Consider the following 25,042-nt stretch of genomic DNA (forward strand, 5'->3'; position numbering starts at 1 on the left):
GTCCACACCAGGACTAGTTAAATACTTGAAAGAGGAACAATTAAACCCTCTGCTGAAACATTAGTCTAGGAGGAGATATAAGGTTACTTCCTTCAGTAACACACTCCGCTGCATAGTCAGGTGAAGATTGTCTCTGTAGAGGCTTCTGGATGTGGTTATAGTAAACACGGACTGTGCAAGCTTGCGCTGAAGGAGGACGAGAGGATGGACTTAAAATCTTGAAATAGAGTGTTTGGAAGAGCTGACCTTGGAGCAGAGCATTGCTGAGTATCTGAAAGATGTCAACGACCCTCGCTGCTGCTCGGAGACCTTGGGGATGACCTGCACCCACTAGCATGCCTGGATGGTTCAAAAAGGCGTGGTATGGGCTGGCGTCTTTACTCAGCTTCTCCTCCTTCATCCTGATCATCGTTGCCCTGGTAGTGCCCCACTGGCTGAGTGGGAAAATCCTTTGTCAGACTGGAGTGGATCTGGTCAACGCCACAGACAGAGAGCTGGTCAAATTCATTGGGGACATTTACTACGGGCTCTTCCGAGGGTGTAAGGTGCGGCAGTGTGGGCTTGGGAGCCGCCAGTCCCAATTCACGAGTAAGTAAATTGGGGGTATGAAAGCTGTTTCTAGGTACTTATTTTTGTTACTGTGTGAGAGTGCTTTTGTCTCATTGTGGAATTTGGCTGCTGCCTCAATCTCAGGCATGATGTCAAAGTCCACAGTGAACCAAGGGTTCTGGACCCACATCAAAAAGATCTTTCCTTCCTTCCTTCTTTTCTTTTTCTGTAGAGGTGTATAGAAACATTAGATAGAAATAAGGATTTGGGCATTTTTGCAGTTTACCTCTATTAATAATGACTATTGAAACATGAGAGGTTTACATGTGTCAGACATTCTACTAAGCACCTCACACCACTTGTCTCCTTAAAGACATACAACAAACTTATATAGAAGGAATTGTTACTGTTCCCATTTTCCAGAGGAGTACACTGAGGCTTGGAGAGGTTACATAACTTACCTGAGGTCACCCAGCCAGGAAACAGTAGAGCCGGACTCCAGACCAATGCCACGTGACCACAACAAGTAGATGGAGGCTGCCTGCAGAACTGAACCTTTGGGAAGCATGATGAACACTTCCACGTCTACTTTTGTAAAAACTGCATAGTCTGAGAAAATACAAAGGGGCACTGTGCTTGGGTTCTGGAATCAGACTACCCCGGCTGGAACCCCTACTGGAAAGTTTCCCAGCGGGGAGACCTCAAGCAAGGCCCTTGCCTGCTCTCTGTGAACGTGAGCAGGCATGGACTTTGGCTGGTGTTCAGTGTGGCATCAGAGCTGCCCAGGATGTAAGCAGAGCAGTCTGCACAAACAGGAATCCAAGCTAGGCTTAGGAATGGGCTTCTGGGAAGGAAAAAACAAAACAGGCAATATTCTGCAAGCCTTTTGAATCGATGAGATCGCTGGTGAAAACAGTGTCCACACAAAACCGTAATTAATCAATACCATGCCAATGCAAGGTGATACAGAATTGTATTCATTCCTTGATTTCTATATTTCAGAATTGTAGTAGTTTATAGATATCTGGCCAAGGTAAATGTCATATTAAATTTATAAGGACAAAAAGCTGGAACCGTTGGCAAATATAATACAAATTGTCATCATTTAAATACACAAAAAATTTGTATTTGTTATGTATATTCAAGAACAATATCTCTGGGCATATTTATATTTACCTAGCAATTAGATTAAACCCTGGATATTGAAAAAATAGCTCCATCAAAATTATAACATAAAACTTGAAAATACACACCCATAAAGAAATAAAAAAAAGAAATGCTAAAAGCTAACCATGACAACTATAGGGACTACTTGATTCTGAACTAGATACTATTGCTATAAAGGATGTCATCAGGACTGTAGGGGCCAAGGGAAAACTTCTCGTTTGCGCTCTGAAGCTTCTCTTAACCAATCTACTGACAAAAGGCAGATTAATAGGGAAAATGGCATACACATTTATTAGCATGCATGGGGAAAATCACAGAGTGATTGTCCACTATCTCAATGGGGTACAGATGGTTATATCCTCTTCATCTTAGGGGAAAGGGAGATGGGGAAGTGTGGATGATTTTAGGGGACTAGTAAATTGTTTTTAGGGAAATTCAATGGGCTTGCAGAACATACAATGAGCTGGAACAAAGTCTGTTGGGCCCACAGGGCAGACATTGGCTTGTGACAAAAGTCTGTCCAGCTGTGTTAACAGACTTCAGTCTTTCTTCCTGTGATATGGGTACAATTAATGAACACTCAGGAAAGGGACCAGAGGTGTTTTTCTTTGGGGGGTCTGGACGTAGGCAGGTAAGGGAACGTCAGAGAACTACCTCATCCTGTGCTTTAGACAGACAAAGAATGGAGAGACAGGAGGGAGAGGGGAGGCCAGAGAGACCTTGAGGTTTCTTCACAAAGCTTCATATTTTGGGGGTATTGGATTCTGAACCCCAACAGGACAATTGTTGAAACTTGAATAGGGTGAGAAGATTAAACAGCAGTCACATGCCAGCATTAACCTAATGACTAGACACCTGCCATTCCCAGCTCACAGAAATGTAAACTGCTTTGAGTGGGAAGCTGCAAACAAATATGTATTTTGTTTGAGCCTTGGAAGAATTCAGTAAGTACTTCTTGCCTTCCTCCTCCTTCCTTCTTAGGACATCCATGGGAAACGTTTTCGGTTCGTCTAACATGTTCTGGTCTGGAAAGCATCAGAACCCTGTGAGAAGCATAAAGGACATTTTATTCTTGTCCCTGAGTAGGAGAGTATTTGAGAAGGTTTTGTTTTCTGCTGCCCTGGGGTTGTCTCAGAGGAGGGTCTATAAACATCCATTCACAGTACCTTGGATGTGATTCTCTTTCAAAGCATTCACGAGGAGCCTGGGGCTGGGTTCCTCCTGTGCTTGGCTGGCTTTACCCCGATACAGCTCGGGGACACAGATATTATAAGGTTCTCTAGTGCCAGTCTAGTCTCCTTTAGATTTACAGCTTTTAATTCTAGCACAATGTAACCTCGAGGCAGCTACGGGGTATATCAGAGCCTCCCACAACCTGGAGTCTGTTTCTCCTGGAGTCTCTTTCTGCCATTCACTATCCATCTGTAGGAAAAAAAAAAAAAATTCCCTGAAGTTGCAGACCAGTGTAGATGGGGACAAAAGTGAAAGTGCTTTGTAAACTGTGGGGTGGGGAGGTTTTACTGGGTCTCGTTCACAAACAGCCACTGCTCCCATCACAGAGGTCTCCCCAAAAAATCACCCAGGGGAATCAATTCCCACACCAATCATGGAGAAACCAAAGACCTATTCATCACAAAGATTTAGGCCCTTTTTTAATACCCAGGCCCTATGAAATAAAAACAAGTCAACATGGCTGTTTGGGTGGCTAGAGAAAGAGACAAACATTACTTTAGCACTGTCCACACATTCCGTTGTACTATGGAGTATTTACAGACCAGACTCTTAGGAAAACAGGGATGAACAAAACAAACAAGTATCTGCCCTAGAAAAGTTTACCATCTGGTCAGGTACAGTGACTCACTCCTGTAATCCCAGCACTTTGGGAGGCCAAGGCAGCTGGACCACCTGAAGTCAGGAGTTTGAGACCAGCCTGGCTGACATGGTGAAACCACGTCTCTACTAAAAATACAAAAATTAGCTAGGAGTGGTGGCAGGTGCCTGTAATCCCAGCTACTCAGGAGGCTGAGGCAGGAGAATCACTTGAACCCAGGAGGTGGAGGTTGCAGTGAGCAAAGATTGTGCCATTGCACTCCGGCCTGGGTGAAAAGCGTGAAAATCCATCTCAAAAAAAAAAAAAGAAAGAAAGAAAAAAGAAAAATTTACCACCTGATAAAGGAGAGGCAGATAAATATGTACTAGGCACAGAACACAGTATCTGAAGCCACTGCGTTATAGTTCATTTCCTTCCATTTTTACTATGCTAGAGAAGAGATTTGATTACGCCCATTTTACTGATGAGGAAATTAAAGATCAGAGAAATCAATACATAAAATAATTTCTTTAAAAGCACCTAATGTAATAGATTGCTTTGCAGCTTTTAGTTCTGTGGTTCCTCTCTACTTCCTACCCCACAGGTATTCCACTAGTGGCCAGGACCTGGGTTTGATTTCAGATGTCCTGCCTTTCTTATTTGCCCTGCTGGGGCAAAAAGGGCTGCCAGACCTCTCTGGGATTCGGAGCAAACAAATTATCTAATAGTCTTAGATGCTGATAGAATGATTAATCAATTCTGGTATTCAAGTGAGTTACCTCTAATGCGTAGGAAACAACTCTATCTATTCAAATTCAAAATAAGATTCAGAATTTAAGACTCTATATTTAGAATTTTAATCCTCTAATTATCTGTGCTTTCTGATTTTTCTGCTCTAGCCCTGTAATAGAGTAGTTAAGCTGACACTTTCTTGCTATGGGAGCGAGGCTAAGCTATTTCACTTCTCCGAGCCTCAGTTTCCTCATTTGTAAGTGTGAGAGAGGGTGTCCATGAGCAACAAAACAAAGAATATGTATAAAGCCACCGGCACATAGTCTGCACCCCATATAGGTGGCTGTTGTCATTTATCACCATGAATCATGTGTTGTCACTTATCACCATGAATAGTGTGTAGGGTCATGGATTTCAAGCAGGAAACTTAAATGTAATTCCTAGTGGGAGACACCTAAAACTCTTGGAGTCTGGGTTTCAAATATGAAAGGCAAGTGAACAACAGCTTTCCTAGGGCAGCACTGAGTGTCAGGCTAAGGCAGAGTCACCCCTCAGAAAGAAAGTAGAAAGAACTGGTGCATTAACACTCCTGAGACATGATTCGAATTTCTATTTTTTTTCTTCTTTTTTTAAAATAATTTAAGTTAGAGACCGAATCTTGCTATGTTGGCCGAGACTTATCTCCAACCCCTGGCCTCAAGTAATCCCCCCATCTCGGCCCCTAGAAGTGCTGGGATTACAGGCATGAGCCACTGCCCCAGCCTCAAATTTCTAAATAATGACATATATTAAAAAATAATAAAATCTCAATTAACTATGAGGTCTCAGCCCTGAGTTATGGCACAAGAATGTGGGGGTTGAGTGAGATTTGCCCTTTGCCAATAAGCATTTTTAAAATATAGTTAATGCACTTCCTACTATGAAGACCGAGGACTGGGCACTCTTTACCACCCTCTCCACGTCACTCCATATGCCCCAAATTCCCTCTCCCCCATCATCCTAATATGGTTATTACTCAGTTTTTAAAAATCAAATCTGGATAGGGGTTCAATCATTATGCGGATATGATTCTTTCTTTTTAAAGGGTGAATTGTGTACATGATGGACATTATGGATACCTTAATTTATTTATTTTTATTTTTTATTTTTTATTTTTTTTAGGCAGAGTCTCGCTCTGTCACCCAGGTTGGAGTGCAGTGGCACGATCTCGGCTCACTGCAAGCTCCGCCTCCCGGGTTCACGCCATTCTCCTGCCTCAGCCTCCCGAGTAGCTGGGACTACAGGCGCCCGCTACCACGCCCGGCTAATTTTGTGTATTTTTAGTAGAGACGGGGTTTCACCATGTTAGCCAGGATGGTCTTGATCTCCTGACCTTGTGATCCGCCCGTCTCGGCCTCCCAAAGTGCTGGGATTACAGGCGTGAGCCACCGCGCCCGGCCACCTTCATTTATTAAATGGATCTATTCACATACTGTTTTTTCTCCAATCTTTCGCTATTGTAATGAATATCCAATATTTGATCCACGCTTTGAGCACATGTAAGAGTGCTTCTGAAAAATAAATTCCTAGAAGTGAATTTGCTTTAGTAGATGTTGCCACATTGCCCTCTAACAAGGTTACATGAATTAGTATTTCTACGAGACTTGAGAGTGCCTCTTCCTTACACCATTGTCAACACAGTGTGTTAGCAAACATTTTGATCTTTGCCATTCACATAGGTGACTGTTTTCTTTTTTTTTTTTTTTTTTTTTTTTGAGACGGAGTCTGGCTCTGTCGCCCAGGCTGGAGTGCGGTGGCCGGATCTCAGCTCACTGCAAGCTCCGCCTCCCAGGTTTACGCCATTCTCCTGCCTCCGCCTCCCAAGTAGCTGGGACTACAGGCGCCCGCCTCGTCGCCCGGCTAGTTTTTTTTTTTTTTGTATTCTTTAGTAGAGATGGGGTTTCACCGTATTAGCCAGGATGGTCTCGATCTCCTGACCTTTTGATCCGCCCGTCTCGGGTGAGCATTACTGTTAGTCATGTGTCCTAAGGATTGCCTGGTCAGGAAAGGGGATAATGAAACAATTTAAAAATCAGGCACAAGCGGCCGGGTCTAGTGGCTCATGCCTGTAATCCCAGCACTTTGGGAGGCCAACGCGGGCAGATCACATGAGGCTAGGAGTTCGAGACCAGCCTGGCCAACATGGTGAAACCCCCCCCCCCCCCCCACTGAAAATGCAAAAATTAGCCAGGCATGGTGGTGGGTGCCTGTAATCCCAGCTATTGGAAAGGCTGAGGCACGAGAATTGCTTGAATCATGAATCAGAGAGGAGGAGGTTGCACCAAGCTGAGATGGTGCCACTGCACTCTAGCCTGGGCAACAGAATGAGATTCTGTCTCAAAAATAAAAATAAATAAAAATCAGGCACAAGCTACTGTGTCTGAAACAAAAAGGGGCTGAGAGTTTGAAAAGAGAAAAAAAAATCTAAGGGACATTAAGATGGGATAGAGGCACAGGGAAGAAAGATGCTTTACAAAGACAAACTCACTGGAAAGGAGCTCATCTTCCAGGGTAAAGTTTCCAATGCCAATTAGATAACCATAGGGAGATAACAATAAATGGAAATTCAGAACTGGAAAGAAACATCAGAACTTACAGTGTAAAAGTGGAGTGCCTGAAAACATGTGAGTGGAAAGGACACCTAATGGGAAAAATAAAAACTCTACTTCTCAGGATTGGGAGACGCCAACCTTCAGTGACTGAGAGATGCAGGTGAACCAGCAAAGGAACTAGTTCCATCAGGGTGGGTATTCAGCAGGAACCTTGGAGCAATTGCAGAGGAATGAGTATGCTCAGAAGTTCTGTAGCTTTCATAATGTTCAATTCTTCATTTATAACTACTAAAGATCATGACTTGACACTGTTAAAACACACAGTTGTGAACAACAGTTCTCAGAAAAGGAATTTTGAGGAAAGACTTTATTCCAGTTAACAGTTTGCAAACCAGGGAAACACAGCCTCTGGTGTAAAAGGAAGGCGTATTCCGGAGAAGAAAGGGAAGGCTCAGGTTTTACAGCAAACGTTCCCACCCAGGTTTCCAATCAGGTCTTTTTATGTAAATAAAGGATTCACTTAGTTCTGATTGGTCGATACAGCTGAACCCTGATTAGCTGATACGGCTGAGCCCTGATTGGTCATTACAGCTGAGCCCTGATTGGCTGAGGCAGATCTCAAAGATAAAAAGGTGTGGGTTTTCAAGGAACTCAGAGGATGTGTGTGACCCCCTAGTCAGTAAATGGCCGCTTGGCCCTATTTTAAATTTAGACCCAGTTAACCACTCAGGACCCATCTTGAAGGACTGGCTCTTTCAGGGTCACATTTGTTCTCATAGTATATTGAATTATAAATCTTATATAGAGTATAGAGTTGCCTTGACCAAACACAAGCAATTTAATGTCTCCAAGCCTGTGGGTAAAGGGAGCTTATAAAATCTACCTCATGTCTTTGTCGTGTGCATTGAACAAGATGACCATGTAAAATGTTTGGCCCATGACTGCACTTAGTAAATGTTGATTATCCTCAATTCATCTGCACGGATTACTATCCCCATTGTACTGATGAAGAAACTGAGGCTTGAGAAGTCACACGACTTTCCCAAGACCGTCAAAATGTAACAGCAATAACCACAGCTGCCATTTTTGAGAACTGACTTAACCAGGCAATATTTGAGCTACTCTATTACGCTACACCATTTCATCTTCACAGCTGGTACTGGTGGCAAACATAGAGAAAACAAATATAAATTAAGATTTCACTAACTTATTTTGCCATATTCATAACGCAAAGTAATATTTTAATAAAGTGTTGTGCAATGTGAGAATTATGTGTCCTTCATACATGGCGGTAAGCAAGGGTCTACCTTGCTGAGTCACTGGGGCCTGTGGGCATCAGTTCACATCAGACCCCAGAGCTTCAAGCTCAGTGCAGCTTAAACTGACAGCCAGGACACATTTTGATTTTGTGTCCACTCCAAGGAAGAGAGGCTTGTTGATCAACTGACAAGCATGAATCTGGGGGCCATGAGTTCATCTCAGAAAATCTGCCGCTGTTTGAAAACCCCACGCTTGCTGTCTTGCCTTCACCCCTGTCTGTTGAAGCCTTCATGGTAAGCAAGCTTGGGCTTTATGAAAATGACTAACTCTGGTATTGAAATAGCGGCTGTGTCTTGTCTCCCTAGTCTTCCCACACCTGGTGAAGGAGCTCAACGCAGGCCTTCATGTGATGATTCTGCTGCTCCTCTTCCTGGCCTTGGCCCTGGCTCTGGTCAGCATGGGCTTTGCCATTCTCAACATGATCCAGGTCCCATACCGGGCAGTCAACGGTCCTGGGGGTATCTGCCTATGGAATGTCCTGGCAGGTAAGAAGTCCCTTAGAGAGAGAAAATTGTGTCCACACCATCACAGGGCTGGGGTCCAAGTAGTTGGGCAGAAGGTGTGAAGGAACTAAAATGCCCCACTGGAGCTTTGACTTTCCTGGGTCTAAGACCTTCTTGATGGGCATGGAATGAATGTCCTCTTTTTCTTTTTCTTTTTTGAGACAGGGTCTCACTTGGTCACCCACACTGGAGTGCAGTGGTGCGATCTCAGTTCACTGCAGCCTTGACCTCCTGGGCTCAAGTGATCTTCCCACCTCAGGCCCCCAAGTAGCTGGGAGTACAGGCATGCACCACCATGCCCAGCTAATTTTTTGTAGTTTTTGTAGAGACGGGGTTTTACCATGTTGCCCAGGCTAGTCTCAATCTTCTGAGCTCAAGGGATCTGCCTTCCTTGGCCTCCCAAAGTGCTCATGAATTTCCTCTTTAAGTTACAGAGTCTGTCACAATAAAGAACCATCTTATTAGAGTACCTGAATGGCTGAGGACTTAGAGCAGTGAAGAGAGATCGAGGTGAAAGGAGAAGCCAGAAAACAGAGCTGAAAGTAGGGAGAGGTGGGGGCCCTGGGACGGGGAAAGAGATGGAGCTGGTGCTACAGTTGAGGCTGGGAGGAACTCCACAAACGACAGAAGAGAAGTGTATTGTGAGCAAGAGGCCATTTGTGAAAGGCTCCTCCATTCAGGCTCTGGGTTAAGAAGGTGAAGTGAGTGCCATCTAGCTGCCAAGGTCTTTAGTGTTCCCCCCACACACGCCTGGGCATATTAATGCAGACAGCACTCACTGGCTGTCTCAACTCTCCCTCCTCTCACCTCCCCAGCACCTTCACTGCACCATGCCCTTAAACTAGATGCAACTTACTGAGCAGCCACTAAGGGTTAGGCATGGACCTGGGGATTCTGCATGCATTACTTTGTTTACATCTCACCACATCTCTATAGGAGGTATTATTAGACCCACGTTTACAGATGAAGAGCCTGAGGCTCAGAGAAGTTAAACAGTCACACAGCAATGAGTGGCAGAGGTGGTGTTCCAATCTAGGCATAACTGATTCTAAGCTCTTTATTTTTCCACAGATCCATGCTCTCGTTTATGACCATCATGACCTATTTTCTAAGCCAAAAACTAAAAGATATGTGTGTGTGTGTGTGCGCGCACGTGCATGCATGCATGTTGATTTAGGAGTATATTGATGCACAGAAATTAATTCACATTTAATTATGCACTTAACACGTCATCTGTAATGAAAATAAGAGAATCTTGTGAAATGAGGGCTGTCTCTGAAAACTCAGGTCAAATATTCAAGGTACCATTCGGACAATAACCCCTCACTATGATCACCTTATACAAGAATATCATAAAATATAAAAACAGGTAATGTTATTTTATTATGTATTATAATGTATATCAAGAAATCAATTATTATGTGTTTGCCTTTGTTTGCAGATGGTAGCCACCCTGTAGAATTGTTTAGATACATGGCTCACCCTCATCAAGACTACAGGTGTCTTTCTTATCTGCATGCATCCTCACAGAGGCTGGCATGTAAAAAGTGCTCAATCCTGCTTTAAATAAATGCTTATTTCTGTCCATTTCTTTCCTCAGAGAGATAGCACTCTCCAACTCTACTGATGAGAGATTAGCAACAGGCAAAATAGCCTGGGCAACATAGCAAGATCCCATTTCTACAAAAATAAAAATTAAAAAAATTAGCTGTGCGTGGTGTCAGGCGCCTGTAGTCTCAGCTACTTGGGAACTGTAATCCCAACACTTAGGGAGGCTGAGGTGGGAGAATTGCTTGAGCCTGTGAGGTCCAGGCTGCGGCGAACCGTGATCATGCCACTGCACTCCAGCCTCAGCCAACAGAGCAAAACCTTGTTTCAAAAAAAAAAAATTAAAAACAGATAAAACTTTATGTCTTTTGACAAAACTTTATTTCTTGCCACTGAGCTTTAAAAAAAAACAAAAACACTGCAGTGTCAAAAGGCAGAAAAACGTGAATAGCCTTTGCATATCTTTGGACTAAACAATTCCATGTTTGGATTTATGCTAAGGAAATACTCGACAAGAGAACAAGGATGTACATAAAATGGTATTTGCTGTAGCACTTTATGATATCAAAAAATTAGAAGTAATATAGACACCCAGAAATAAAGTCATACTTACATAAATTATAGTGTGTGACCGTGTATCTATAATTTAGTAGAGACTGTTTAGTCTCTACTAAAAATACTCACATAAATTATAGTGTGTAGTGCATAAAATACTATGCACTCATTTACAGTCATGCTGTAAGCCTGGCATGGTGATGGATGCCTGTAATCCCAGCACTTGGGGATGCTGAGGCTGGAGGGGTGCTTGACCCCAGGAGTTCAAGACCAGCCTGGGCAACATAGTGAGACCCCATCTCCACAAACAAACAAAAACCAAAAATTAGCCAAGCATGGTGGCACGCACCCATGATCCCAGCTACTCAGGAGACTGAGGCGAAAGGATTGCTTGAACCCAGGAGGTCGAGGCTGCAATGAGCCATGATCACGCCACTGCTCTCGAGCCTGGATGACAGGGCAAGACCCTGTCTCAAAAACAAAAATAAAAACAAACAATAAAGTCATGCTGTAACAGAATATTTAACAACACGTAAAAATGTCCAAGTGAGGGGAAAAAATCAAATTTAAAATCCAAGTAAGAACACCATAATACTAATTTTGTTAAAGAGAAAGAAACATAAAGAAAAACACTCAAATGTTGAAAGTGTTCATGCTGGCTTTTAGGATAAAAGTAAACTTGTTTATGATTTTCTCTAGTGTCCAAATTTTTCTTCGATGAAGATAATAATCTTTTAAGAAGCATCATAAATGTGTTATTAAAAATACTAATTAAAATTGAAACCAGAGGAAGAGGGGAGAGAGAGAGAGAGAGAGAGAGAGAGAAAGAAAGAGAGAGATTCCTCCTAGAAGGTCAACGTTTCAAGCAAAACATAGGGAAGTAGTTTGGAATTCTTCCAGTTTTTGCCTCCCTCCTTTCCTCCTTCTATGAATGGTCACCCTTGTCCTTAAGCATGGAAGGAGGATAATTAAAGAGGAGAGCAACAGTTTTTCTTACATCTTGCCACATAGCCTTCATGGTCTTCACAGAAATCCTGAGATATTTCAGATAATTAACTTCTCCAAATGTGGATCCCTGGGAAGCATGGTACTGGGTAAGGGGAAAATTGGAAGAGTGGGCCGGGCGCAGTGGCTCAAACGCCTGTAATTCCAGCACTTTGGGATGCCAAGGCGAATGGATCACTTGAGGTCAGGAGTTCGAGACCAGCCTGGGCAACATGATGAAACCCTGTCTCTACTAAAAATACAAAAATTAGCCAGGTGTGGTGACAGGCACCTGTAGTCCCAGCTACTCGGGAGGCTGAGGCAGGAAAATCACTTGAACCCGGGTGGTGGAGGTTGCAGCCAGCCGAGATGGTGCCACTGCACTCCAGCCTGGGCAATAGAGCAAGACTCCATCTCAAAAAATAAATAAATAAATAAATAAAAATTGGAGGGGTGGAAATTCAAAGTTGATCTGATATAAAGCAGTTTCTCTCTTTCCCTGCACAATCCTGCCTTTCTCCTTCATACTGTGTGGGTTAGCTCCTACTTTTAAAAGCAAATTAGAACTTATGTCTTCTTCATAACTTTTCTAACCCAAAGCAAGTTTGTCACACGTGGCACAGAAATGCCACCTCTCATAGAGTTGTCATAATCGCAAAGCAGAGCTGTGAGTGAAGGTGACTTTTTGGGTTTCAGGTGGAGTCGTGGCGTTAGCCATAGCCAGCTTCATGGCTGCGGTGAAATTTCATGACCTGACAGAACGAATCGCCAACTTTCAGGAGAAGCTCTTCCAGTTTGTGGTGCTGGAAGAACAGTACGAAGAGTCGTTTTGGATCTGCGTGGCCAGCGCGTCGGCCCACGCTGCAAACTTGGTCGTGGTGGCGATCAGTCATATTCCTCTGCCTGAGATTAAGACCAAGATCGAAGAGGCCACTGTCACGGCTGAGGATATCTTGTATTAATAGCCTTCCCCTGTTCACACCCTGGCCTAAGTCAGTTCTGTGTGTGAATGGAGTCCTTGTGTTTTTGCAGCCTTCCCACTCTGTCATGGCCGTGTTCTCAGCAGTAAGAAAAAGGATGCGAAGGACCAAGGCTGTTTCCTGGGCCAGAAAAGAAAAACTTGCCCGGGATCCCCAGCGTTCTTGCATTCCTCTCTCATGATGTTGGAGTTCCAGTTGCAGCTGGAGACTCTGCCACTTGCCAGCTTAAGCATAGGAACAACTTTGCAAGGCTGTTGTGAAGTTTCAATGGGTGATGATATTGCCAGATTCTGCATTCTGTGGAGCACTTGGCAAATATAAGATACTACAGACTCCAGTAAGTGTCTGTAGATCCCTGGTCGATTCCATACAATATTGGGCTGGTGAGTGGGGAAGAATTCTCAGAGGAATATGATACTGTTCCTGTTCCTGCCCTCCAGAAACACCTAATCTTTCCACATGACATAGCACTTAGCAACAGTAACACTAAGAATGAAAAATAACTGCCATTTTTTGAGTGGTTACTATGTGCGAGACACTGTTCTCACTCATTTATTAACTCATCAGGTCCTAATGGCAAAAACAGCAATTACTTTTGCACCAACCTGATAATACAACAGCCATAAGGGACCGAGGAGGGAATTAAATCTTGGGGATGGGATGTGGTATTAAAGAAAGTATCACAGTGTGAACATTTGATCTGAGCTTTGAAAGATGAGTAGATTTTTCCAGTGGTGAAGGAAGCAAGGTTGGAAAAGGGCATTCCAGGATGCATCAGTAAGGAGGCTGGGCATAGGGTGTGAAATTACAAGGAGGGGCTGGGCACAGTGGCTCACGCCTGTAATCCCAGCACTTTGGGAGGCGGAGGCAGGCAGATCGTGAGGTCAGGAGTTCAAGACCAGCCTGGCCAATATGGTGAAACCCCATCTCTACTAAAAATACAAAAATTAGCCAGTCGTGGCGATGCGCACCTGTAGTCCCAGCTACTCAAGAGGCTGAGGCAGAAGAATTGCTTGAACCTGGGAGGCAGAGGTTGCAGTGAGCCAAGATCATGCCACTGCACTCCAGCCTGGGCGACAGAGTGAGACTCCATCTCAAAAAAAAAAAAAAACGGAAAAAGAAAAAGAAATTTCAACGAGGGCTTAGAAGTGTGTGAGTACTCAATGGGACTAGAATGTTGCTTTAATCACCTGTTGGAGATATTCAGCTGTTTTGTGTTGAGTTTTCCTAAGTGCCACTGAAATGGTTAATTTTATGTGTCACCTTGGCTGGAGCACAGTAACCAGATATTTGGTCAAACACTTCTAGATGTTTTTTCAAAGGTATTTTTTGAGGAGATTAACATTTAAATTTGTGTATTTTGAGTAAAACAGATTACCATCTGTAATTGGATGGCAAGTCCCTCATCCAATCAGTTGAAGGCCCTAATAGAAAAAAGGCCTAGCTCCCCCGAGGGAGAGAGAAGTCTGCCAGTAGACTTCTTGGACTCAAACTGCAGCTGTCACTGGATCTCCAGCCTGCCCACCTACCCTCAAGATTCTGGAATTGCTGGCCTCCTGAGTCATGTGAGACAATTCCTTAAAATACCCCCCTCTTTCTCTCTATCACTACACACACACACACACACACACACACACACACACACAGCCTGTTGGCTCTGTTCCTCTGGAGAACCCTAACAGAGGTACACAACTATATGAGCTAATTTTCCCATAATGCTAGCTGGGATGAATCCTTTCCCAGGTCTCCTATCTTCATGTCATGCAAATGTTATCTAATGTGATCCTTTTGTAGTTCATGAGGAGGATGATTGAGTTTTCATGCACATGTGTGAGATATGCCACCCTGGAACCTTGTTATGACATCCGCACATTACCCATCTGACCCGAAGGGGAAAAAAAGGAAAATGAATTTTTTTTTTTTTAAACAGAGCTTTGTTCTTGTTGTCCAGGCCGGAGTGCAATGGCACAATCTCGGCTCACTGCAGCCTCCGCCTCTCGGGTTCAAGCAATTATCCTGCTACAGCCTCCCAAGGAGCTGAGATTATAGGTGTGTGCTACCACTCCCAGCTAATTTTGTATTTTTAGTAGAGATGGGTTTTCACCATGTTGGTCGGGCTGGTCTCAAACTTCTGACCTCAAGTGATCCACCCACCTCGGCCTCCCAAAGTGCTGGGATTACAGGCATGAGCCACCGTGCCCAACCTGGGACTTTTTTTTTTAAGTTATCTAATCCCCCAAATTAGCTCCATCTAAAATGACACCTGATTTGCTGACTTCATGAAGTGCTCATGTCATCTCTTCTTTATAATTCCTTGCTGGGCTCACCTGCCCCTTTCAGCCCTTTTTCCACATCCCAGGCATAGTTTCAGCACTGTTTAGTGGACTCATGTCACTCACCAAAGATGCAGATGGCATATGGCTAGAAGAGACAGTTATGTTATAGGAGACAGATTCAAAAGACACAGTTAATGTGATAGGAGATGGATCCAAAAGATAGTGAGAGACTGCCAAGCTGTCTTGAAAACAAGAGGAAATGTCAATATCATATCAAGTTTGAACACAAAGTCCTGCTGATGGGTTTTTTAAAAATCAACATAAATACAGAAAATCTGACAACAGTTTATATTACAAGTGTCTGAGGATCTTGGTACATTTATTCACTCAACAGTATTGATATTGATGTAGTGCTGGGACTAAAGCAGTGAGCTGACAAAAATCCCTGCCCTCCAGACATTTCATTCTCCCAGCAGCTGAGGATGAAACATACTGAGCAGGCTTGTGATGGAGCTATTTGAAAAGTTAGCACGGTGGCCAGGCGTGGTGGCTCATGCCTGTAATCACAGCACTTTGGGAAGCCAAGGAGGGAGGACTGCTTGAGTCTAGGAGTTCAGCCTGAACAACATAGTGAGACCCTCTCTATTTCCAAAAATAAAAATAGAAAGTCATCAGGGCCATAGCCTTTGAACTGATCACTGCCTTCAGTCATATGCAGACCATCATGCCAAGAAGGGGGCAGAGTGTGCCGAGCTCAGTGGCTGATGCCTGTAATCCCAGTATTTTGGGAGGCTAAAGTGGGTGGATCACCTGAGGTCAGGAGTTCAAGACCAGCCTAGCCAATGTGGTGAAACCCCGTCTCTACTAAAACCACAAAAATTAGCTGGGCATGGTGGTGAGTGCCTGTAATCCCAGCTACTCAGGAGGCTGAGGCAGGAGAATTGCTTGAACCCAGGCGAAGGTTGCAGTGAGCCGAGATCACGCCTTTGAACCCTAGCCTGGATGCGAAGAGTGAAATTCTGTTTAAAAAAAAAAAAAGAAGAAGAAGAAGGGGCAGGGTGAATTCAGTTTTGCTTCTAAGTGTAGATTAGGATTGACTTTAATCAAGACAGATGTGTTTCTTCTTTTTTTTTTTTTTTGAGACAGAGTCTTGCTCTGTCACCCAGGCTGGAATGCAATGGCGGGATCTTGGCTTACTACAACCTCCACCTCCTGGGTTCAAGCGATTCTCCAGCCTCAGCCTCCCGAGTAGCTGGGATTACAGGTGCCCGCCACCACGCCCAGCTAATTTTTTGTATTTTTAGTAGAGATGGGGTTTCACTATGTTGGCCAGGCTGGTCTCGAACTCAGGCAGTCCACCCACCTCAGTCTCCCAAAGTGCTGGGATTACAGGCACGAGCCACTGCGCCCAGCCAGATGTGTTTCAAGAAGTCAAAGTGCAGGCTTTTGTACGCATCTGCATTTTTTCTGTGACAGAGTCCATAGCTTTTGAAAGTGTTTCAGAAGTATCTATAATGTCTTTAAACCATGATCTATCAGGTGGCAACCATAATGTTACTGACAATAATCAGGCTTAGTCTGAAAGACCATCTCTCAGGAATACTGTAAATGAGATTCCTATATGGAATTTAGCAGGTTGAGAGTGGGGGTGGGAAGAAGGGAGATTAAGTATCTGGGTCACAAAATTCACTTGCATTATTTTCAAATGCACAGAGGAAAATATAGCTCCTTTATCTTGACTATAATTAATGTGGTCATTTTATGAGTAAATAAATAGTAGCTTCAGGAAGGGGGCTGGTCACAGGAAAAGACCAAGGCAGAATTAGTGGGTTGGGACTTCCAGCCCCACCCACACCCATGACTTCTGGGAGGAAAGAGGGGCTGAAGGTTAAGTTAATCACCAATGGCCAATGCTTAATCAATCATGCCTACATAATGAAGCCTCGGTAGAAACCCAAAAGAACTGGGTTTGGAGAGCTCCCAGATGGCTGAGTATGTGGAGGTTCCTGGAGGGAGGTGCACCCAGGGACAGCATGCAAGCTCCGTGCTCCTTCTCCCATGCCTTGCTCCATGCATCTCTTCATCTGTATCTTTTGTGATATCCTTTGTAATAAACCAGTAAATAGAAGTGTTTCCCTGTGAGCTGCCCCAGCAAATTAACCAAACCCAAAGTTGTGGGTTTGGCTAATTTGAGGCCAATCAGTCAGAAGTTCCAGAAACCCGGACTTGCGACTAGTGTCTGAGGGCGGAGGGACAGCTTTGGGGACTGAGCTCTCAGCCTATGGGACCTGATGCTATCACCAGGTGGATAGTGTCAGAACTGACTTAGAGCATACCCAGCCGGTGTCTGCTGCAGAGCTGACTGCTTATTGGTTGATGGAGGGAAATTCCCCACATTTGGTCATCGAAGTCTGCTGTATTAATTGTTGTTGAGAGTAGTTTGAGAGCTGAGAAAAACACTGAGTTCTTTCCTCTCAGAGGTCATTCATTATCTTATGTGGGCCAGGCACTGTACACTTTCTCCTTAATTCTGACAACAATTATTCAAGATAAATATTAGTATCTTTTTTTTAACAGATGGGTAACTTTAGGTTTGGAAAATTTAAGGAACTTGCTCAGCCCCATTGCTAATAAGTAAAGGAGAAAGACTTCAGCCCTGATTTATATGATGTCAAGGCCACCACTTTTCCAATACAGCAAGATTATTGCCTTGAATCACCCTTGAGGCTCCTTCTCAGGGTTTCTGCAAGTGGCTGTGCAGGTCGCACCCTGCCCAAGGGAGGTGCAAGTATAGGGGCGAGGGACTAGCCCAAGTGTCCCTGGCTTCTCCTGGCCTCATCCACAAGGGTGCTTTCTCCTAAAGGGGGCGCCTTTTCCCAAGGCTCACAAAGGTGTCCAATGGCCTGCAGTGCACTATCCCTTCCAGCCCACCAGTCCATGCAAAGTCAAAATGTTGGTCATAACATTATTGTATGACATTGATTAGAGTGTGATGATGATTGATTTTCATATGCCCTTTAAAAATAATTATCATATGCATACATTTGTATGATTGCTAATGATATGATATTACTAATACTAACTACAGGGATCAAAGCCAATAAAATTTAGCTGCAATTAAGAAAAGTAATTTGTTATTGGTGAAAAGAAGTTCTACTCTATGTTCACAGCATAAAAAATGAGTAATTGCCAGGGCCAGTGGCTCAAGCCTGTAATCCCAGCACTTTGGGAGGCTGAGTTGGGTGGATCACCTGAGGTCAGGAGTTCAAGACTAGCCTGGCCAACATGGTGAAACCCTGCCTCTACTAAAACTACAGAAAATATTCAGGCATGGTGGTGTGTGCCTGTAGTTGCAGCTACTGGAGAGGCTGAGTCAGCAGAATCGCTTGAACCTGGGAGGCAGAGGTTGCAGTGAGCCCAAATCATGCCATGGCGCTTCAGCCTGGGCAACGAGAGCAAAGCTCCATCCAAAAAAAAAAATGAGTGATACATGGTTTTCACTAATGAAAATATAACTAATAACATATACAATTAATCAAGACTTTTGGATAGCAAGGATCTTTCCATGTCAAATCAGAGCAGAGTTATACGTTACAAATATACTTCTCTCTCTTTCAAGAAAAATGTGAAACTATGAAGAGCAAATTAAACAACTCCTCACACTTCCAAAAGCATATAATAAAAATGCTAACTCCTGCTAAGTATTAATTATTAATTATTACTAATAGATTAGCATCACAATTTAGAAAATACTTGCTGGGGTCGGGCGCAGTGGCTCATGCCTGTAATCCCAGCACTTTGGGAGGCCGAGGCAGGTGCATCATGAGGACAAGAGATCGAGACCATCCTGGCCAACATAGTGAAACTCCGTCTCTACTAAAAATACAAAAATTAACTTGGCATGGTGGCGCATACCTGTAGTCCCAGCTACTTGGGAGGTTGAGACAGGAGAATTGCTTGAACCCAGGAGGCAGAGGTTGCAGTGAGCTGAGATTGCGCCACTGCACTCCAGCCTGGCAACAGAGCAAGATTCTGTCAAAAAAAAAAAAAAAAAAAAAAAAACAAGAAAAAAGAAAATACTTGCTGGGAATGGGGTGCTAACCTACTTAAAATACTTAAATATTAAGCCAGGTTCATCACTGGAAGTCATAGAGGGGAAGGAGGCTATGCAGGGCACAGGGAATCTCAAAGGTGAAATGTGAAATATGATTTCAGGATGTGATACTAGAAAGGGACACAGCAACTCAGAGAAGTTCCTGAACCCATTTTATTTATTTATTTACTTATTTATTTATTTTATTTTTTCTTTTTGAGATGGAGTCTCACTCTGTCACCCAGGCTGGTGTGCAGTGGCATAATCTTGGTTCACTGCAACCTCCATCTCCCGGGTTCAAGCAATTCTCTTGCCTCAGCCTCCCAAGTAGCTGAGACTACAGGCATAAACCACCATGCCCAGCTAATTTTTTTTTCTGTATTTTTTTTGTAGAGATGGGGTTTCACCATGTTGGCCAGGCTGGTCTTGAACTCCTGACCTCAAATGATCCGCCCGCCTCAGCCTCCCAAATTGCTGGGATTACAGGCGTAAGCTACCATGCCCGATTTCCTGAGCTGATTTTAGATGAATTTCTACAGGTGAAATATTTCTCCTTTTCATTTCCTCATGATCCTTTGTTTCCTTTTAGTTTTGGTAGTTTGGGTTGTGAAACCAAGAGTAGAGCTTCTTAACCAATCTATGCAACTAGGACACATGTGAAAGCCTTGCCAAATAAATTAGGTTGTATGCTCTCTGTTTCTTACTTTCTTTTCTACGGCAATGTCAACTATGAGTCAGCAATAGTCACAGCTTGACAAAAATAAGGCCAATGAATAACAGAGCGTTTGCCATATGCTAGGCTTTCTGCTAAGTACTCCACATGCATTGTTTCATTTTCATTCTCATAAAAATTCTGAGACGTAGTTGCTCTTATTACCAGTTTTTGGGTTTTTGAACAAAAGTTCTCTGAAACGAAATGTGGAGGAAAGATACTTTATTCCAATGAGCAGTTTGAAAACCAGAGAGATGCAGCCTCCTTCTACCCCTCTGTGATTTTCGAGGATGTACCCAGCTTAATATATATGTATTTGAAGTAGGTGCACACCCCATTCCTGGTCTTGCAAACCAAGGAGACACAGTTTGCAAACTGAGGAGACGCAGCCTTCAGTTTGTGCACAAAAGTTCTCTGAAAAGGAATTTGGAGGAAAGAAACTTTATTCCAGTGAACAGTTTGCAAACTGGGGAAGTAGCTTCAGTGTAAAACAAAAGTGCATTCCAGAGAACAAAGAAAGGGTTCAGATTTTATAGCAAAACATCCCCCTCAACAGTTTCCCAGTCAGGTCTGTTTATGAAAATAAAGGATGCAAACGTTCTTAGCGCTGATTGACCAACATAGCTGAGTTCTCATTGTTTGGTAGAGCTGCACCCTGATTAGTTTATATAGCTGAGTCCTGATTGGCCAAGGCAGGTGAGCTCTGATTGGTTGCTTCAGATGAGACCTGAAAGTCTCAAAAAAGCGTGGGTTTTGGAGGAATGCAGAGTATATGTTTCACCTCTAATAAGCAAGTGGCTCCTTGGCTCTATTCAAAACTTTCCCAGTTCGCCACTCAGGATCCATGTTGAAGGATTGACTCTTTCAGATTAACATTTATTCATTACATTTATTCACAAGTTAAAGAATTAGAAACACAACTTTCTCATTTGTAATATAACCAAGTTGCGTAAGATAATCTCTAATTTTCTTTCCTTCTCTAAAATGTTATGACTTTTAATGCTATATAATATATCCAGATTTATAGTGAATAGAGCACCTAACTATATGCCGGGCAATTAAGCTAGGCATTTTCATGAATGCTTTTTGGTAATAGTTGACTACCAGTGTGATTGGAGATGCTGTTACATATACTGACAATTCAGTATTGTGAGGATTTCAACCACCAAGTCAACTATATTCTGAATATACTGCATATGCATTTCTCTGATGTTCACGGCTGAGTTCTTGGTTAAATAAAACAAATGTAAAAACATGGCATGTAATTGTTTGCTTTATTGCTTTTTGTTTTGGAAAAAATAATAAGCAACACTAACAAATGACTTTGGAACCACAGTGATTTTTCTTTTGTCATTGACCTCTTGCGGAACAATAAATTGGATGTAATACGTTTTTTTCTTCTAATGTAGCAATTCTTTCAACCTTACAGATTTCAATGGAGTAGGAGGCAGGAGGTGGTGAATAGGGCAAAAAGAATTCTTTCTATTGAAAAGGCGATGTGGCCAGGCTCACACACCTATAATCCTAGCACTTTGGGAGGCTGAGGCTCAGGAGTTCGAGACCAGCCTAGCCAACATGGTGAAAGCCCGTCTCTACTAAAAATAAAAAAATTAGCTGGGCGTGGTAGTTCGTGCCTGTAATCTCAGCTACCCGGAAGGCTGAGGCAAGAGAATCACTGGAACCTGGGAGGCAGAGGTTTCAGTGAGTCGAGATCGCGCCACTGCACTCCAGCCTGGGCAACAGAGTGAGACTATAGAAAAAAAAAAAGAGAGAGAGATGTTTGTAAGAGGCCAACAGAAGTTCTCAGCACCAGACCAGGTGTGGTGGCTTACGCCACCTTGGGGTAGGAGGCAGGAGGGAGTGAATAGGACAAAAGAATTCTTTCAATTGAAAAGGAGATGTTTGTCTATTAATATAATCCCAGCACTTTGGGAGGCTGAGGCAGGAGGATCAGTTAAGCCCAGGAGTTCGGGACCAGCCTGGGCAACATAGGGAGACTCCATCTCTATAAAAATATATTTGAAAAAAGAAAAGAAAGAAAAAAAGAAGTTCTCAGCACGGTTGAAGAGAGGAATGAGCCATCCTCTAGTCATCCTGTCTACTTTTGTTGAAGCTTCCCCGGGTGCCACAGCTCGAGTGGCCCACCTGAGAAGCAGCTCCTGATATACCTGCTGTTTATTAACTATGTCATTAAGGGTGATTTCTGTCTCCAAAACAAATTTCTCAAAGTTTTACTTTAGTTTTGAAAAGTAGTGTTCCTATGGTGAGTAGTCAACTGAACCATTTTTAAAGCCCACCTTTCAGCCGGGCGCGGTGGCTCAAGCCTGTAATCCCAGCACTTTGGGAGGCCGAGGCGGGTGGATCACGAGGTCAGGAGATCGAGACCCTCCTGGCTAACACGGTGAAACCCCGTCTCTACTAAAAAAATACAAAAAACTAGCCGGGCGACGTGGCGGGCGCCTGTAGTCCCAGCTACTCGGAGGCTGAGGCGGGAGAATGGCGGGAACCCGGGAGGCGGAGCTTGCAGTGAGCCGAGATCGCGCCACTGCACTCCAGCCTGGGCGACACAGCGAGACTCCGTCTCAAAAAAAAATAAAAAATAAAAAATAAATAAATAAATAAATAAATAAAGCCCACCTTTCATGGTTTCGTTGTAGTAGGTTATTCCTTGTAATGAAAAAAAAATTTCTTGAAAATTAATGAATCATTATTTTTTAAATTTTGGTTTGTAAGTATGCCTTTGTTTCTTTAAAGCTCTCATCATGAAGGCCTCATCTCTTTTCTCAGTCATCACTATGGCAAACTTTAACAAGTTAGTTAGAATTTACAAAACTGTGGCAAAACCACTGTTATGTACTTCAGAAAGTAAATAGTGGGAATGTATGATTTTTTCAAGTTCCATTCACATAGCAGGTTGTATGCCTTTCAGCAAAAATGAAAATAATAATAATAATACATTGAAATAGGTAATATTCCATTTATTAAAGTTATACATTCACAAAATTTATACCTCCTTAAATTGAAGTTCAGCTTATAAATCTTACTGTTCTGTTTTTAAGGTTAGCAAATTTTAATGATCTCTTTTTAAAAGCTTTGGTTTACTATTTGGTCCCCTTTATGAATGTACTAAATAAACATCTCCAAACAGCCTATATAACTTAATTTATTTTCCATGCACTTCAATTAACTGGCAAAATTTGATAATTCTTCTAAGTCTAATGAATTAAAGTTAAAATGCTGTGAACCTTAAGTTATCTTAAAAATTCTGGCCAGGTGCAGTAGCTCACGCCTGTAATCCCAGCACTTCGGGAGGCCGAGGAGGGCGGATCACGAGGTCAGGAGTTTGAGACCAGTGTAGCCAACATGGTGAAACTCCATCTCTTCTAAAAATACAAACAAAAAACTGAGTGTGGTGGCAGGCACCTGTAATTCCAGCTACTCAGGAGGCTGAGGCAGGAGAATTGTTTGAACCTGGGAGGTGGAGGTTGCAGTGAACAGAGATCACGCCATTGCACTCTAGCATGGGGGACAGGGCGAGACTCTGTCTCAAAAAAAAAAAAAAAAAAATTCCAACCCTGTATATAAGCAAAACATGATTCCAAATCATTGCAGATGCAAGGCTGTCCTGTTTTGCCAGCAGACCAGCTTCTCTTTCATCACCAATACATAAAATAATAAGGAAGGACAAATTTTAAAATCAAAAATATCAATACCTTGATTTTGCTTCTTTTAAATATTTTTGTACTTAATTCTAAGCTTTGTCAGGGCAAAAAGAGGCTTACTCACCAAGTAAATGATTACGTCATCTCTCACAACTTCAGGAATTGCCTTCCCATCTATTTTGGGAATTGACTTCTCAGGAGGTTTGAGATTGCATTGTGACCTTGAGTCTTGCCTCAAATGTCATCTCCTGAATGACGACCCAGTTTAATACTGAAGCCTGCCTTATACCTTATCACTATTGTTCATCTTTACTACCCTGTTCGACAGTCGACGTTTTCTTTTTCTTGTCTTTAACATGCTAAATAATTGATATTTGTGTTATACTTATTGATTATTGCCTGTCTTTCTCCATGAGAATTTCATCTCTATGAGGACAGGATTTTTTTTTTTTTAAGATAGAGTTTCACTTTTTTTTTTTTTTTTTTTTTTGAGACGGAGTCTCGCTCTGTCGCCCAGGCTGGAGTGCAGTGGCGCGATCTCGGCTCACTGTAAGCTCCGCCTCCCGGGTTCAGGCCATTCTCCTGCCTCAGCCTCCCGAGTAGCTGGGACTACCAAGCGCCCGCCACCGCGCCTGGCTAATTTTTTGTATTTTTAGTAGAGACGGGGTTTCACCGTGGTCTCGATCTCCTGACCTTGTGTCCGCCCACCTCGGCCTCCCAAAGTGCTGGGATTACAGGCGTGAGCCACTGCGCCCGGCCAGAGTTTCACTCTTGTTGCCCAGGCTGTAGTGCAATGGCACGATCTCCCCTCACTGCAACCTCCACCACCTGGGTTCAAGCGATTCTCCTGCTTCAGCCTCCTGAGTAGCTGGGATTACAGGCATGTGCCACCATAGCCTGGCTAATTTTGTATTTTTAGTAGTGACAGGGTTTCTCTATGTTTGTCAGGCTGGTCTTGAACTCCCAACCTCAGGTGCTCCACCCGCCTCAGCCTCCCAAAGTGCTGGGATTACAGGTGTGAGCCACCATGCCCAGACAGGACAGGAATCTTTCTAGGGCTTTTGCTCTTTGACAGATGTTAAGCACCCAGAATTGTTCCTAAATTATTTAGAAAATAGGCCAGGTGTGGTGGTTCACGCCTGTAATATGCCAGTTGGAATCACGCAATATATACACATATGTAGGTACAGTATGTATGTATATACATATATATGTATACATTATGTAGCCTTTTCAGGCTGGCTTCCTTCATTTAGTAATATGTATTTACATTTCTTCCATGTCTTAGTGCCTTGATAGCTCATTTCTTTTTAGCACTGAATAATATTCCATTGTGTGTACCAAAGTTTATTTATCTATTTATCTACTGAAGAACATATCGGTGGCCTCTAAGCTTTAGTAATTATGAATAAAGCTGCTATAAATATCCTTGTGCAGCTTTTTTTGTGGTCATAAGTTTTCAACTTCTTTGGGTAAATGCCAAGAAATGTGATTGCTTAGGCAGGACGAGGTGGCTCACACCTGTAATCCCAGCACTTTGGGAGGCTGAGGTGGGTGGAT

General features: G+C 43.1%; 1 protein-coding gene and 1 non-coding gene across 2 annotated transcripts; both read left to right on the top strand.

The window, feature by feature from the left end:
* The first annotated feature begins 212 nt into the window (after positions 1 to 212).
* CLRN2 (clarin 2) lies at positions 213 to 13,656 on the top strand. The gene is made up of 3 exons (XM_033213841.1): positions 213 to 588; positions 8,475 to 8,654; positions 12,456 to 13,656. The coding sequence occupies exons 1-3, from the start codon at positions 336 to 338 to the stop codon at positions 12,719 to 12,721; spliced, it is 699 nt and encodes a 232-aa protein (XP_033069732.1). The 5' UTR covers positions 213 to 335; the 3' UTR covers positions 12,722 to 13,656.
* An 865-nt stretch (positions 13,657 to 14,521) lies between these two features.
* On the top strand, positions 14,522 to 14,625 carry LOC117086538. Its single transcript, XR_004438433.1, has one exon. It is a non-coding gene; the product is annotated as a small nucleolar RNA U13 (small nucleolar RNA).
* The last annotated feature ends 10,417 nt before the right edge of the window (positions 14,626 to 25,042 follow it).

The sequence above is a fragment of the Trachypithecus francoisi genome, unplaced genomic scaffold, assembly GCF_009764315.1.
Source record: "Trachypithecus francoisi isolate TF-2019V2 unplaced genomic scaffold, Tfra_2.0 Lachesis_group1, whole genome shotgun sequence".
NCBI classification, from domain to species: Eukaryota; Metazoa; Chordata; class Mammalia; order Primates; family Cercopithecidae; genus Trachypithecus; species Trachypithecus francoisi.

Coding starts and splice junctions, on each gene's coding strand:
- CLRN2 (XM_033213841.1), top strand. CDS start 336: ATGCCTGGATGGTTCAAAAAGGCGTGGTATGGGCTGGCGTCTTTACTC. Junction 589..8,474: donor CCGCCAGTCCCAATTCACGA/GTAAGTAAATTG, acceptor TTGTCTCCCTAG/TCTTCCCACACCTGGTGAAG. Junction 8,655..12,455: donor CCTATGGAATGTCCTGGCAG/GTAAGAAGTCCC, acceptor TTTGGGTTTCAG/GTGGAGTCGTGGCGTTAGCC.